The 16,612-nt window shown below is 42.1% G+C and overlaps 1 protein-coding gene across 3 annotated transcripts in view; it reads right to left on the minus strand.

The window, feature by feature from the left end:
* Positions 1-16,612, minus strand: part of tctn2 (tectonic family member 2) — a 53,362-nt gene that overhangs the window by 27,660 nt on the left and 9,090 nt on the right. For all 3 annotated transcript variants that reach the window (XM_063073998.1, XM_063073999.1, XM_063074000.1), the window contains 5 exons: positions 15,976-16,076; positions 14,801-15,000; positions 11,886-12,006; positions 3,705-3,846; positions 1,311-1,430 (listed from right to left, as the gene is read on the minus strand). In XM_063073998.1, coding sequence (XP_062930068.1) covers positions 1,311-1,430; positions 3,705-3,846; positions 11,886-12,006; positions 14,801-15,000; positions 15,976-16,076 — 684 coding nt within the window. The remainder of the gene's footprint in view (positions 1-1,310; positions 1,431-3,704; positions 3,847-11,885; positions 12,007-14,800; positions 15,001-15,975; positions 16,077-16,612) is intronic.

Genomic DNA, 16,612 nt, shown 5'->3' on the forward strand with positions numbered 1-16,612 from the left:
AAAAGAGATTTGAGATGCAATAATTTTTTAGTACAGAGAGGAGAGTACCTGGAACACACAAGCAGAAGAGGTGATATGATGGCAACGTTTAATAGGCACGTGGGGATAGAGGGATATAGACCATGTACAGGACCAGTTTAGAATGGCATCATGGTTCAAAGTAAAATTTATTATCAGAGTATATACATGTCACCACATACAACCCTAAGATTTTTGTTCCTGTGGGCATACTTAGCAAATCTATAGAACATTAACTGTAAACAGGATCAATGAACAACAAACTGTGCAAATGCAAATATAAATAAATAGCTATACATAACAAGATCATGAAATAACAAAATAAAGAATCCTTAAAGTGCGAAAATCAGCTGTGGGTACACCAGAAATAGAATCAGTTAGTTTTTCCCTTTTGTTCAAGAGCCTCGTCTGGCTCAGATACAGTGGGCCTGTTCCAGTACTGTTCCATGTCCTGGATCTAGAAGACCAGTAGTCCTCTACTGTGATGCGGACTTCAACAATTTCACTGTCCCCTTTAAAATGACTCCAAGCCTAAGGGGAGGGTAGAACGTTTGTGTACATGCTACTGAGAGTTCACACTTGGCAAATATACATAGTTTAATATACATTACTGCATTAACAGAAGCAGGCAACACAAGGTACATGTTCTGGCCACACCACAGGAGGTGTTAGGCTGATTTGTCTTCCAATAATGGCAGTCAAGTTTAATTCTCCTGAGCTCCCGCTAAACCTGTGTCAGCCCTCTGTGACCACCACAGAATGAGAAAAGCACCACTGCAGACAGCAATGAAACTAATCCCAGTTATCAGGGAGAATGATTGAAAGTAGTCTTCATAAACTAGAGGCCTCAAAAGGAAATTCATAACTTTGCTTCTAGATGGAGTATAGCAGTTTGGGAAACTGTCCAGAATTAGTCCTGGAGAGGAGAGATTCAGTTAACTCCTGTGAGGTGATGAAACAAGAGTTAGCATGTAAGGACACTTTACCCTTTCAGGAAGAGAGTCCCAAAGCATCACGATACTCAGGGAAAAGAAAATTATCCACAGTGTTCTTTAAATGGGCAACACCTCATGGATGTGGAAAGGTTCTTCCTCTTGTGAAGAGGTGGCTTCCTCTCCACATCTACCCTAACAAAACCTATTGAGAGCTGAGGAATTCCTAATGTGAATTGCAGCACTAAAACAGACTGGCACTCCAGTTAAGAAATTAAAAATCACAGCCAATCTGAAATTTAAAATTATTTAAAGCATAGCAAAAACAAAAAAAGCACGTCATGTTACATTATTTCATACCGAGAGATGTCGAGACATTCTGCTGCTTGAGAAACGGGAACTCTGAAGCTGAAGAAGTTGCTGGAATGGAACTGCTGAGGTCTGTAGCACTCTGATAGGTTATAGCAGGCAGTATCATTGCTACATGGAAGGAAAGACAATTCAATTATGGCAGCAACCTTTTCCTTTGAGGATTTACTTAATGTGTTCGAAACAAAGAAAGTTCCATAATTTAAATGTTAATCCACTTCACTTTACTACTTCAGTCCTTCCAATGAGTAAACTTTAAGTTTAAATATTAAAGCTTGTTTAAACAACCTTAGAAAAACGGACGCACAGGATAGAATAGAACTTTATTGTCATTGCTCAAGACAACATGACTGTGGTGCGACTCCAGTCCATGCAAAATAGATATTTACATTGTATGTGGTACGGCCTAATTTTTTTAAAATTCCCATATTTACATGCAACAAGTGAGTTATAATTCAAGTTTAAGACGGTAGTGAATATTCGTAGCTCATGTTAAGGTATTTGATATTGCCATGTTCGCCGAGCTTGACAAATGGTTTGCAGACGTTTCTTCACCAGTTGAAGGTGACGTCCTCAGTTGTTGGTGTTTCTCTCTGGGAGTGCTCGTGTTTATATTGGCCCCCATTCACTTGCTTAGGTCCTGATTGGCTATCCCTTCAGTTGACCTCTGAACTCTATTGGCTCATATTTCTTTGGAATTAGGGGTTTGTAGATGGCATCTATTTCAATATGTTTGCTTACGGAGTTATCAGAAGAGAACCACGCTTCTAAAAATTCTCATGCCTGATTCATGTTTGCCCGCACCAGAACCTCCACGGTGTACCAGTTAAAGCAGTGTCTTTCTCAGTCTTCATGTACCAATTATAATTCAAGTACCCACCATAGGTGCTTTTTGTGGGGTCACCATTGACCAAACAACTGGACCAGTTAGACGTATAAAACAGCTACAAAAGTAGTTCAAAGGCTGGGCATCTCAATGAATAACTCATCTCCTGACCAAGGAGGAGGGTGGTGCAGTTGTTTCCATTTGCTTTGAGGAGTGAGGCTCCAAAAAACTAGGTAGTTCTCAGGTAGGGACATGTTCAGCACAGCTTTGTGGGCTGAAGGGCCAGTATTGTGCTGTATGTTTTCTATGTTTCTATGCTCAACACCATTCAGGATAAAGTAGTTGGCTTGACTAGCATCCTGTAACCACCTCTGCAAACATTAGAGGTGCAACACTTGCCCCCACATCAGTTTTCTGAATGGACAATATAGATGCCATAGAAAACAACAAACTTCACAAAATATGCCAGTGATGTTACTTGACCTACTAAGCTCCAGCAGATAACATTTAGTTCCAGATTCCAATAACTGCAGTGTCTTGTATCGGCACCTAAATATTCCCTTTCATTCATTTTCCACCCAATGTGGTGACTGTGCTCACCATCTCAAAAACAGTTACGCACCTGTACTAACCTAACAGCACCAACCAGATTCCTGAGATTTTTAAATTAACTTTTCACCATCTGGACATTTCTGACAAGGCACCAGCAAGACAAGAACACCATTACTTGCTGGTTCCTCTCTCAGGTCACATACCACCCTGATTTTGAGAGAGGTCATTGTTTCCACTTGGGAAGGACCTCTCACTCAACACCACTGTGCAGGAGATTGGGGCTGAGAGGACAACACTTAACAGTACCAGCAACCAAGGTTCAATCCCCATCACAGCCTGTATTGAGTTTATACGATCCCCCCGTGACTGCATGGGTTTCCTCTGGGTGCTTCAGTTTCCTCCCACAGTCCAAAGACGTACTGTTCGGAAGGTTAATTGGTCATTGTAAATTGTCCTGTTATTAGGCGACAATTAAATCAGGGGATTGCTGGGCGGTGCAGCTCGAAGGACCAGAAGGCCCTATTCTGCACTGTATCTCAATAATAAAGTAAGAAAATATATACTGTATGTACTTGGATAATAAATTTATTTTGAACTTTTAACCTCAGAGTGAGGTACAACAGAATGAGGCCATCATCCTCCTTGTGGCAGTTCTTTCAAAGTGCTGTATTGTTAGTCTTGTTTTGCCTTTTCCCACAGCCCCATGGATGTTTCTCCCTTCAAATGCTTAGCCACATTGTTTCTCAGAGTCCCCACTTCACCTGTTCCTGTCAGGCAGAACATGACAAGTCACAGCAGCTCATATGAACAATCTGGTTCCATTGCCCACCAGCAACCTTTCAACCAGCTGGAATTCTCTCACTTTACACCAAGGTTTCTCACCTGGGTCCACGGACCCCTCGCTTAATGGTAGGGATCCATGGCACAAACAAGGTTGGGAACCCCTGTTTTACACTGAAAATTTTCTACTCAAATTGTGCCACTTCTCCAATCATGCTGGTACTTACTTCCCTGGCCATTCTGGATCGGTTCACCAACTCCAATGGTATCTGTACAGGCTTCAGCTGTTAGTGGAGTTACACAGCATGCCTCAAAGTCTTTCAAGTAAACCACAGGGGCGTTCCTCAAGCATTGGCCATTCAAGGATTTCTACGTGTGGACACACAAAATTAAACAGATGAAGGAGCTTTCCTCCTCTCCAAGGTGTAAATGAGCATTTCACAAAATTTCATTTCCCAATTACTTGTGTAACGTTCCCTCTGACTTCTTAACCACTGACGATGCATGGATGTGTACAATTCCAGTGATGCAGAGAGCCACAAATGCAGGTTTTGCCAGCTGCGGCAACAAAGAGTCCAGGTCCCAGAAACAGAGATGTGCTGATGGCTGAGGACATTGTGGGTAACACATTCAGAAGACAGTCGCTCTGCAGCTTACGAACGTGCAATGAGAAGGATGGCTATGAGGTAAACACACCCCCAAGTGCACCGTCCACACCAAAACAAAAATTCTCTAGATGACAGAAATGGTTCATCAGGAGACTGAAGCCATAGCCAGGAGGAGGCATCTCAAAGAGTTCAGCTACAGAGCAGAGGTAGAGAGGGCAAACAAGAGAGAAAAGAATGAAGGGGTGAAGGGTTCAAAGAAGGAAAGGAGTGAAAGAGAAAGAAGGAAAGAGAATGATTGGGGATTCAACTGTAAGGAGACATCACTCCAGGATGGTTCAGTACTTTCCTGGTGACACAGTTGAAGGTGTCACTGATGCACAACACCCCAAGGTGACATGGAGATGGACCAGAGGTTGTGGTGCATGCTGGGTCCAGAAATGTAGGTAGGAAGAGGGACGAGGTCCTGTCTGTGAACCTGAGGGAGCTCAGAGGAAAAAAAATTAAAAAGATCTCAAAAGAAAGCCATCTCAGTATCACCTCCAAAGCCAACTATTAACAATACAGATGTAGGAGGGCAATGAACGTGAATGTGCGGTGGGAAGGACGATAGACCTTTATCTGAGGCAGGTAGCACCTGTACAAAACAAACAGATTATGCCTCAACAGGACCAAGACAGACCAAGACCAACCAACACCTTTACAGGGTTTATGAACAAATCTAAGTGGTGCATGCAAGCTCTATTTCAACATTGAAAAGAAGTTTGGATAGGTAAGTGGATGGTAGGGGTATGGCGGGCTATGGTCCCAATGCAGGTCAATTGGAGTAGGCAGTTTGGCACTGACTAGATGGACTGAAAACCTTTTTTCTGTGCTGTACTTTTCTGTGACTCTAACTCTAAGGGCTATCACAAAGAGAATAAAAATCAGGTTTATTAGCACTGACATATGTTGCAAAATACGGAAAAGAGTTTAGCCCAGTAGATCACAGCACAGAATTAAAATTAATCTGAGTGGATCTAAGAACTGGCAGAAGACAGAAAACGTTGGTGGGAGCTGTAAACATATCTCCAAATACCTCATGGTATAAGTGAGGAAACTGGAGGTGAATGAAGAAAGGGTACCACAATAACTGTGGGAGGTTAGTGCTAACAACAGGAAAGATAAATGTTTGGAGAATACAGTACTGTGCAAAAGAACTTGGCACATAAATATAGCTAGAGTGCCTGAGACTTTTGCACACTATTGTGGTAATTTTAAGTATTGCACTGTACTACTGTCACAAAAAAAACAACTTCTATGGCAAACAACAGGAATTCTGCAGATGCTAGAAATTCAAGCAACACACATCAAAGTTGCTGGTGAACGCAGCAGGCCAGGCAGCATCTATAGGAAGAGGCGCAGTCGACGTTTCAGGCCGAGACCCTTCGTCAGGACTAACTTCTATGGCATATGTGAGTGATGGTAAATCTGATTCTGATACAGGTCACTATTATGGACCTAGAGTGGGAAGGGGGCCTGACGAGGGGAATCATAGTTGGGGAAAAAGGGAAGGGAGAAGGCAGGAAGGGTGAAGCACCAAAGAGACATTCTGTAATGATCAATAAACCAATTGTTTTGAATGAAATGACCTTGCCTTATGTCTCAGGGCTGAGTGTAACACACACATACATACGTACACACACACCCCTTAAGACAAGGAACAGGATTCGGCCATTGGGGGTAAAAGGAGGGGAACAGTACGCAGCCCGGAGGGGCACAGTACGCAGCCCTGAGGGGCTCCTGTATTGAATGCCAGAGGGCTGGAGATGAGGGAGCTCACTCTTACAACCTGCTGGCGATCTGACAGGAAGCCCAGGATCCACCTGCACAAGGCAAGGTGAAGGCCGAGGTCTCTGAGCTTCTTGTCGAGCCTGGATGGAACTATGGTGTTGAATGCTGAACTGTAGTCCAAGAACAGCATTCTCACATAAGCTTCTCCTTCTCAAAATTCAGACTGAATTCGATCATATTTTGATCACTTTCCAAAGGGTTTCTTTACTTTAAGCTCTCTAATCAATTCTGATTCATTGCACAACCCCAATCCAGAATAGCCGATCCCCTAATGAGCTCAACCATGATCTGCTCTAAAAAGCCATCTCATAGGCACTCTAGAAAATCCCCCTCTTGGAATTCAGCACCAACCTCATTTTCCCAATCTACCTGCATACTGAAATCCTCCATGACTATTGTACCATTGTTCTTTTGGCATGCATTTTCTATCTTGTGTTGTAATTTGTAGACTGTTTGGGGGGTCTATATACAACTCCCATCAGGGTCTTTTCACTCTTTCAAGTTCCTTAGCTCTATCCACAACGATTCAACACCTTCCGGACCTATGTCATCTCTTTCTAATAATTTGATTTCCTTTTTTTTTAAAACAGCAGAGCAACGCCATCCCCTCTGTCTTCCCGCCTGTCCTTTCAATACAATGTGTATCCTTGGACATTAAGGTCCCAGCTATAGTCTTCTTTCAGCCATGATTCAGTGATGCCTGTAACATCATACTATACCTGCCAATCTGTAACTACGCTACAAGTTCATCAACCTTATTCCATATACTGCGCATATTTAAATATAAAACATTCAGTCCTGTATTCACCCCTTTCAACTTTGTCCGCTTTTTACATTGCAACTCATCCTGTTGACTGCAATTTTGCTTTATCATCAGCTTCTTCTTGCTAGCAGCCTCACTACACATTGTTTATAAACCAACTACTTATTCTTCAGCACCATCACTGTGATTTCCAACCCCCTGCCAAACTAGTTTAAACCCACCTGAACAACTCTAGGCAACCTGCCTGCAAGGATATTAGACCTTCAGCTTCAGGTGTAACCCATCCCTTTTGTACAGGTCATATCTTCCCCAGACGAGATCTCAATGATCCCTAAATCTGAACCCGTCCCCTGCACCAGTTCCTCAGCCATGCATTCACCTGCCAAATCATTCTATTCTTACCCTCACAGGCAGCATTCCAGAGATTACTACCCTGGAGGTCCTGTTTCTCAGCGTTCTAACTAGCTCCCTAAAATTTATCTTCAGGACCTCCTCAGCTTGTCTACCAATGTCATTGGTGCCAATATGTACCAAGACTTCTGGCTGCTCACCCTCGCCCTTGAGAATGTCATGGACCCAATCCTGGCACCAGAGAGGCAACATACCATCGGATGTTTCTACTGCAACCACAGAACCTCGTCTCTGATCCTCTGACAAAGCCTACAGTTCAAATACTTTTACTTTATACTTTATTGTCACCAAACAATTGATACTAGAGCATACAACTATCACAGCGATATTTGATTCTATTTTTGGTTCTGTTCAGCTCTCTGTTCTACTGAGCCACAGCATCAGACTCAGTGCCAGGGACCTGGTCATTGTGGCTCCATTCTGGTAGGTCATCCCCCTCAATAATATCTAAAATTGTATACTTACTATTGAGAGAAACAGCCACAGGTGTACTCTGCTCTGCCTGTGCATTTCCCCTCCTCTTCCTCCTGACAGTCAGCCAGTTACCTGTCATGCAACCTCAGGGTGACTACTTCCCTGCAGCTCCTGTCTATCATCTCCTCATTCTCCAGTACAAGTCGAAGGTCATCGAGCTGCAGCTCCAGTTTCTTAATACATTGCAGATGTATATATGTGGGAGACAGCAATGAAAGTTCAAAACACTGCCACTAGAACCAAACCTACTAAGCCCGAACAGATAATGACAGGGGAAGGGGAGGAGGGAGAGATAGGGTGGGGGGGATGGGGGGGAACAGAGAAACACACACAGGCAGAGCAGGAGACAGAGGGGCAGAGACAGCAAGCGAGACAGACAGCGACAGGGACAGAGAGTCAGAGAAAGACAGAAAGAGAGAGAGAGAGGGAGAGACAGCAAGCAAGACAGAGAGGGAGATAAAAGACAATGTACCTCACCCAAATGTGATGAGCCAAAGCCACTCTGAACATTGGCACACTCAAAAGAATGGCTGCTCCACTTGTACTTGAATTATTCTCATTGGCCCTTTCTAATGAATCTCTCTTGCTGATTGTTCACTCTTCAAACTAGAGAAACTGCCACAAAGATCTGCCTTTGAAATCTCAATCACCCTCCTGATTAAAAAGTAGCTCTTTTCACACACACCTGCAGTGGATTGTCCAACTCAGAGAAAATTGGCTTGAAGCTCTGCTTTTTATACCTTGAACAGACCTGACTGAAAGGTAGCTCTTTTTACACACTTCCGCTTGCTGACTTGTCGCTCCTCAAATCAGAAAAACCACTGCGAAACCCTGTTTTTGAAATCTCGATCGCCCTCCTGATTAAAAAGTAGCTCTTTTCATGCACCCCGGTGCGGATATGACTAAGACTTCTACACAGTACTGTATACAAAATGGATATTGAAATCAGACAGTTGAGGAACTACATAGGGAACAGGTTATTTTCATACCATACAACAAGAGATTGCCCTAAATCTTGCTGTAAAGTTCCCAGAAGAAAAAGTGACCATAGTATCATCGATTTCACTTTAAAAACTAAAGCAGAGCAACAAATTTCAATTTGAACAAAGAAAACTTCATGCTTAGTCAGAAATGAAGCTATAGATACTAATTGAACAAAAACAGAAATTTCTGGAAGTAGTCAGGGTAGGCTGCATCAGTCGGCAAAGAAACAGAGATAATATTTCAGGTCAGAGACACCTCCCCCATCAGAAACCCATCACACCCCCCCCACCCCCGCCGCCAGACAAAAAACGTTTGTAAAGGTGCAGTGTGTGTAGGGATGTAGGGAAATGAATGTCACCCGATACAATCAGAGTGATGTGGGGGTTAAGCTGTTAGACAAGTTATCTGGTCAAAGAGAGAATGGGAACTATGACTTTACAAGTTCCTTTTGTCTACGTTCTCACTCTCTAACCTTATTACAGCTTGACCCCATGGTCACCCCATCAGAGACATTCTCTTTCCCCACCCTCCCTGTGACTTTTTTGTCTTTCACAGATCTGATAAATGACTTAGACCTGAAACATGGAATCTGTTTGGACGGTATTTCCATTATTTTGAGTTCTTACTTTGAGCATCCTTTATACCTTCTTCATCACCTAAACTCCACATGGATAGAAAACGTTTGGAGGGATAGAGCCAAATGAAGGCAAAGAGGACAAGCTCAGGAAGACACCTTAGTCAGCATAGACAAGTTGGGTTGAAGATGTTAATTCCGTCTAGTATTATTGTATGCCTCTGTTGGAAATCCACCTGAGCCTACCCTCACATTAACTATTTCTAACTGAAACTAATATTTACTCTTGATTAAATATGAACATTTTTAAAAGATTATTTTCATCAAATGTTTTCCTTCAAAGTAAAGCACTATGGGCTGACTGGTCCCACAAAAACAACCTCAGTCAATGTCAGCAAGACTAAGGAGCTGATCAAAAACAGGATTGTTCCGGAAGACTGGAAAATTGCAAATGTCCGTTTCAAGAAGGGAGAAAGGCAAAAGTAAGGAAATTATAGGCCAGTTAGTCTGACCTTAGTGGGAAGATGTTAAGAGTCGATAGTTAAGGATGTGGTGTCAGGGCACTTGGACGCACATGATAAAATAGGCCGTAGTCCGCATTTTTTCCTTGAGCGAAAATTTTGCCTGATAAATCTATTGGAATTCTTTGAAGAAATAACAAGCAGGGTAGACAGAGGAGAATCAGTGGATATTGTGTAATTGGATTTTCAGAAGGCCTTTGACAAGGTGCCGCACATGAGACTGCTAAACACGTTAAGAGCCCATGGTATTACAGGAAAGATACCAGCTTTGATAGAGCATTGACTGATTGGCAGACAGCGAAGAGCGGGAATAAAGGGAGCCTTTTCTGGTTGGCTGCCAGTGACTAGTGGTGTTCCACAACAGTCTGTGTTTGGACCGCTTCTTTTACGTTTTACATCAACAATTTGGATGATGGAATTGATAGCTTTATAGTCAAATTTGTGGTTCATACAAAGATAGGTGGAGGGGCAAGTAGTTCTGAGGAAGTAGAGAGGCTACAGAAGGACTTAGATTAGGAGAATAGGCAAAAAGTAGCAAATGGAATACAATGTCGGAAAGTGTATGGTCATCCAATTTGGTAGAAGGAATAAAAGTGCAGACTATTTTCTAAATGGAGAGAAAATTCAAAAATCAGAGTTGCAAATGGACTTGGGACTCCTTGTGCAGGATTCCCTAAAGGTTCATTTGCAGGTTGAGTATGTGGTGAGGAAGTCAAATGCAATGTTAGCATTCATTTCAAGAGGACTAGAATATAAAAACAAGAATGTAATATTGAGACTTATTAATGCACTTGGTGTACTGTCAGCAGTTTTGGGCCCTTATCTAAGGAAGGATGTGTTGACATTGCAGAGGGTTCAAAGGAGGTTCATGAACATGATTTCGGGATTCAAAGGCTTGTCACATGAGGAGCATTTGATGGCTCTGGACCTCTATTCAAAATCTATTGAATGTTGATAGGCCTCGATAGAGTGAATGTGGAGAGGATGTTTCCTGTGGTGAGAGAGTCGAAGACCAGAGGACACAGCTTCAGAATAGAGGAACATCCATTTAGAACAGAGATGAGGAGGAATTTCTTTAGTCAGATGTTGGGAATCTGTGGAATTCATTGCCATAGATGGATGTGGAAGCCAAGTCATTGGGTATATTTAAGGCAGAAGTTGATAGTTTCTGATTAGTCAGGGCATGAAGGGATATGGGGAGAAGGCAGGAGATTGAGGCTGAGAGGGAAAATTCTGCTCCTATATCTTATGGTCTTATAACATTTTAACAATAAAACTTAGTACAAGCAATATTTCACCCTTATTTTCAAATGCCTTTGATAAAGTCCCTTATTGGAAATTAGTTACAGCACATGGGCTGAAAACATTCGGACAGAAAAACCAGAGAGTAGAAACTATTGGGATTTCCACATTCTAACTCCTTACGGATGTGGGTGGTAACTAGTTAGCACAGCTGGGATCAGTGTCCAGTAATTCACAAGATAAATTAATTACTTGGATTAGGGAATCAAATGTACCAATGTTCCAAATTTACCAATGATACAGATGGGCTTGTGAGCTCTGGAGAAAGATTCAACAAAGCTCAAGGCAATTTGGAAAAGTTAAGTGAGTAGGCAAACATGTGACAGATGCAATATATTGTAGGCAATTGTGGTTTTCTAGTTTCATAGGGAAAACAGAAAAGCAGAGCATTAACGTAGATGGGTACATGATAATCAGTATGGACATGGTGATTCAAAGGGCCTGACTCTGCGCTGTCTGACTCTACCAAAGGGCTTATTCCTGCTCTTATTTTCAATTTTCCTAATAGGTATATTGTAAATTGTTTTCCTCCAGACAATTTGCATTGTGAGATGGTTTAACCACAGCTCTGCAGGCAGCATTTACAGTGATCAATTTAGCTTTCAGCCGCTCTCTGCCCAACATGCTATATGAAAATACAAGATTAATTCTGTTCTTCTAACTTTGGAGATTTAGGTATCTGATCTGCCTATTTTACAATTCCATATCTGCACAACAGCAATCACACATATCTAGGAATGATGGTGAAGGTAACAATGCAACAAAATTACAGATTACCTGTTTCCAGGTTTTAGAAATTAAACAGTTTATAAACTGCCTGATTAGACTTACTACACTGAATACTACAAAATTTACCTCGTTACCAAGAGTACAATATGGATGCTAATATATTTTCAGTCCTCCTTGAAAATGTTGTGTAAAAGGTGCCCTGCCTTTCCTACCTGTGGAATGGTAAAGAGCTCATCTTCACGTCTAACGATAGGATCTCCCTGATGGTAGCCAACAGGAATGTTTACTGTTGTAGACGTGGCCACGCCAAAGGAAAGTTCCTCAGCAACATCACTATTGAAAGGAAAAAAAAAAATCACAAAAAAAGATTAAATTTCAGCAGGCAGAGAATTTTACCACATGGAATCCAAGAGAGACATTCAACTGCATTCAAAACAAGATCTCCGATTTCAAGGATGCCCCATCTGGTATCAATATAAATCCATTACCTCTAGGAGACACTGAAAGAAGTGATATTGATGCGTCTAGGGCAGGGGTTTCCAACGTGGGCTCCGCGGACCCTTCAGTTAATGGTAAGGCTCCATGCATAAAAAGGTTGGGAACCCCTGATCTAGGGAAAGCTCTCATCATAAGAAGATGACTACAAGAACTGTCAGAAACACAACCATCGATATGGCCAAAATGGGGTGTTTCAGTGGCATACACCTGATGCAATACTGTTTCTACAGTCATTAGCAAATACCTTACCACATTTATCATTCACTCCATCATAAAAGATGCTTCCTTCAAATCCTAACTGCTCAGAACATCACTGAATGAGAAGAATTGCTGAATGACATATCACTTCTATGTCATTTAGAATTCTTCTTGCCTAAACACAGGAGATTCTGCAGATGCCGGAAACCCAGAGCAACACACTCAAAATGCTGCAGGCACTCAGCAGGTTAGGTAGCATCCAAGGAGGAGAATAAACAGTCAACATTTCAGGATGAGACCCTTCATATTTTTCCATTTCCCATTCTAGTTCCCTCTCTCCACTCATCTCCCTCTGGTTCCTCTCCTCTTCCCCCTTCCTCCATGGTCCATTGTCTTCTTCTATTAGATTCCTCCTCCTTCAGCTCTTTACCTCTTCTACCTATCATCTGCAAGCTTGTCCTCCTCCCCCTCCCCCACCTTCTTATTCTGACTTCTGCCCCCTTCCTTTCCTGTCCTGGTGAATGTAATAATCATACTTCTTGGAAGGAGGTTGGGGTGGAGGCGGGTCCACTGATAATGCAATGTGGAACTGTTTGCTGCAAAGTGTATTATACACCAAGGAAAAGTTTTCTTTTGCTCACTAACTTGAAACAGTGGGCATCAGAGTCAGTTGAGATTAAAGTCAAAATGTACCTCAAAAAGTACAAGAAAAATATAAGGGGAATATAACCTGTAATGCAACAAATTTGAATTATGATAAAAAGATACAGGACTGCCAGGACTTGCAAAGATAAAGGCAAATTAAGTATTAGCCTAACAAAATAACAAAACATTTCACTGTTCCAGTGGGATCTCTTGTTTGCTTGGTTAAGTGAATTACCAAATTAAATGGGTTAGGCTGGAGTTAGAGGTTAGGTGAAGATGAAAAACACTTGGCATTTTGCACCAATGCACCTTATTAAAGTGCAGATAACTGGAGTCAGAGTGTAGTTAGACTGAAGTTAGAGTGCAGATGAAGATCAGAAACATTTGGCACTTGACACCAATGCACCATTTTAAAGTACAGATAAACATTCCAACAGCAGCTCAAAGATCAAATAATCAAAATCTGAAATAGACCAAAAGCATGTAATATATAGAACGGGGAGGGAGAGGAAGACACAAAGAGAGAGATTGATGAGGGTAGGGCAGTGGATTTTGTCTACATGAATTTTGGTAAGATATTTGAGGAAGTCTCTCATGGGAGGCTAATCCAGAAGATTGAGATTCATGGGGTCCATAGCAAATTGGCTGTTTGGATTCAGAACTGGCTTGCACATGGAAGACAGAGGGTGGAGGTTGAAGGGACTTATTCGAGCTGGAGGTCTGTAATTAGTGGAGTTCTGCAGGGACCTCTGCTGTTAGTGATGTATATAAATGACATGGATGAAAATGTCGATGGGTGGGTAAGTAGGTTTGCGGATGCTACCAAGATTGGTGGAGTTATGGATAGTGTAGAAGACTGGTAAAGAACACAGCATAATAGAAATCAGTTGCAGATATGAACAGAGAAATGGCAGATGGAGTTTAACCCAAATAAATGAGGTGTTGCACCTTGGTAGAGCAAATACAAGGAGACAGTACACTGTTAAGGGCAAGATCCTTAACAGTGTTGCCCAGTAGAGATCTTGGGATCCAAATTCACAGCTCCTTGAAAGTGGCTACATGTCAATACAGTGACTAAGGCGGCTTATGGAATGCTTTTTTTTAAATTAGTCGCGGCATTGAGTTGAAAAGTCAAGTGGTTATGTTGCAACTTTATAAAACTCTGTTTAAGCCACATCTGGAGTATTGCATGCAGTTCTGGTTACCCACAATAGGCTTTGGAGAGGATGCAGAAGAGGTTTACCAGGATGCTGCCTGGTTTAGAAGGCATGTGCTATCATGAGAGGCTAGATAAACTTGGGTTGTTTTCTCCGGAGCACAGGAGGCTGAGGGGAGATCTGATAGATGTTCATAAGATTATGAGAGGCAGAGATAGAGTAGACAGGGAGTATCTCTTTCCCAGGGTTGAAATGTCTAATACCAGAGGGCATGTATTGAAGGTGAGAGGGGGTCAGTTCAAGGGAGATATGAGGGATAAGTTTTTTATTCAGAGAGTGGTGGATGCCTGGAATGCGCTGTCTGGTATGGTGGTACATTAGAGGCTTTTAAGAGACACTTAGATAGGGACATGAATAGGAGGAAGATGGAGGGATATGGGCATGGTATAGGTAGGAGGGATTGGTGTTCAGGTGATTTTGATTTTCTTTTTAGTTGGTTCAGCTCAACTTTGTGGGCCGAATGCCCTCTTCCTGTGCTGTATTGTTCTATGCTGTACAAGCACAAAAGATTATTTAGAAAAATAATTTTACCAATGATAGACTCTTTGTTTACAATTACATAAACTTACACAGTATTGCCTTCAAAGAACAGCCCCAAATATGGTGAGTTCTCCAGAGAAGACTGCACACAGAGGAATGGGAACCAGTCAGGAGATCTTGGCACAGTCTGAACAGAGCATAGCTGGTCAAAGGGTTGGGACACATTGCCACCGAATATTCCTGGAAAGCAGTGGGAATTAAACAGCTCAATCATGTCAGGTGTGCATTCCTGGAAACAAAAAAGGTATATTTATTTAAAAATGCATATTTCAGATTCAATGAGATATGACAAAACACTCACAACAGAGAAATCTTTTTAAGAATTAAAAAAGTTGAAGGTGATGGAAACGTGAAATACAAACAGAAAATCCTGGAAATACTCAGGTGTTCAGGTAGCATCTGTGGAATAAGAAACAGTTATTGTCTCACCCTTTCACATATACTGGGAAATGGAGGAAACAAGTTAGGGAAAGTGTAGATGGAGGGGGATATGACAAAGGAGATACTGAAAGGGAATGAAAGAGCACAGGGTAATGTTAATACACAGCAGATCAAACAGTATCAATCCTCGTTGTGTTCAACTGACAGAAATTTCCACTTGATGAAGGGTCTAGGCCTGAAACATCAACTGTTTATTTCCCCTCCATAGATGCTGTCTGATTTGCTAGGTTCCTCCAGTATTTTGAGTGTGCTACTCAGAAATTTCCACCATCAGTGAAAGGCCTCAGCCCAAAACGTTGATTGTTTATTCCCCTCCATAGATGCTGCCTGATCTGCTGAGTTCCTCCAGAATTTTGAGGGCGTTACTCAAAAAGTTCCACTGTTACTGAAGGGTCTTAGCCTGAAACATCAACCGTTTATCCCCCTCTCCCAGTAGACGCTGCCTGATCTGCTGCGTTCCTCCAGTGTTTTCAGTGCGTTACTCAGAAATTTCTGCCACCGTTGAAGAGTGAACATCACAACTGCAGATTTTGAAATGGAGACACCACTAGGCCTCAAATTATTCCAAATGTCTGCCATCCATAAAGGCAGATAAATTTAAACCTGAATAACCCACATGCACAGTTACACACACACACACAGATACACCACCAACAGCTGTCATTTAAATTTAATTTATATATGGTAAAATTTCACAATTTGTGTAAAATGATTAAAAATCCACAGCTGATTGATTAATGTGTGGTATGAAGAACAGGCATACCTTATCACAGCAGCATCCTACATCACAAGCTCTTGCGGTTAAGTTGCACGGGCAGGGTCCAAGTGGACGGTACTTTTGTTTTGGAATCTGCATCTTGTTTTCTATTAAAATAAAAACAGAAACATTAAACAGCTCATGATTAACGTGATTCTGAGAACTAAATACCACAAGAAGCAGAACAGCACTGCACTCCTCAAAGTGTGTCAGTCCCACAATGGATCACCCATTCAGATATACATGAGGCCTGTCACAGTGATACTGCATGGGCCTGAGTACCCTCAAAATAGATGGGGAATGAGCTGGCGTTCCCATCTTCTAACTGTGATCCAGCTGGAAACATCCATGGACAGGCCAAGCAGCCTCAGACTAGACAGTGAATCAGCCAGAGTTTCCTTCTTCTAATTGTGATCCAGCTGGCAACATCCATTGATAGGCTGAGCAGCCTCAGAGTATATGGTGAATTAACTGGAGTTCCCTTCTTCTAATTGTGATCCAACTGGAAACATCCACGGACAGGCTGAGCAAGCTCAGACTAGAAGATGAATTAGCTGGAGTTTCCTACTTCTGATCGTGATCTGGCTGGAAACATCCATGGACAGCCTGAGCAGCCTCAGACTAGATGGTAAATTAACTGGCG

This window comes from Mobula hypostoma, chromosome 21 (genome assembly GCF_963921235.1).
Source record: "Mobula hypostoma chromosome 21, sMobHyp1.1, whole genome shotgun sequence".
NCBI lineage: Eukaryota > Metazoa > Chordata > Chondrichthyes > Myliobatiformes > Myliobatidae > Mobula > Mobula hypostoma.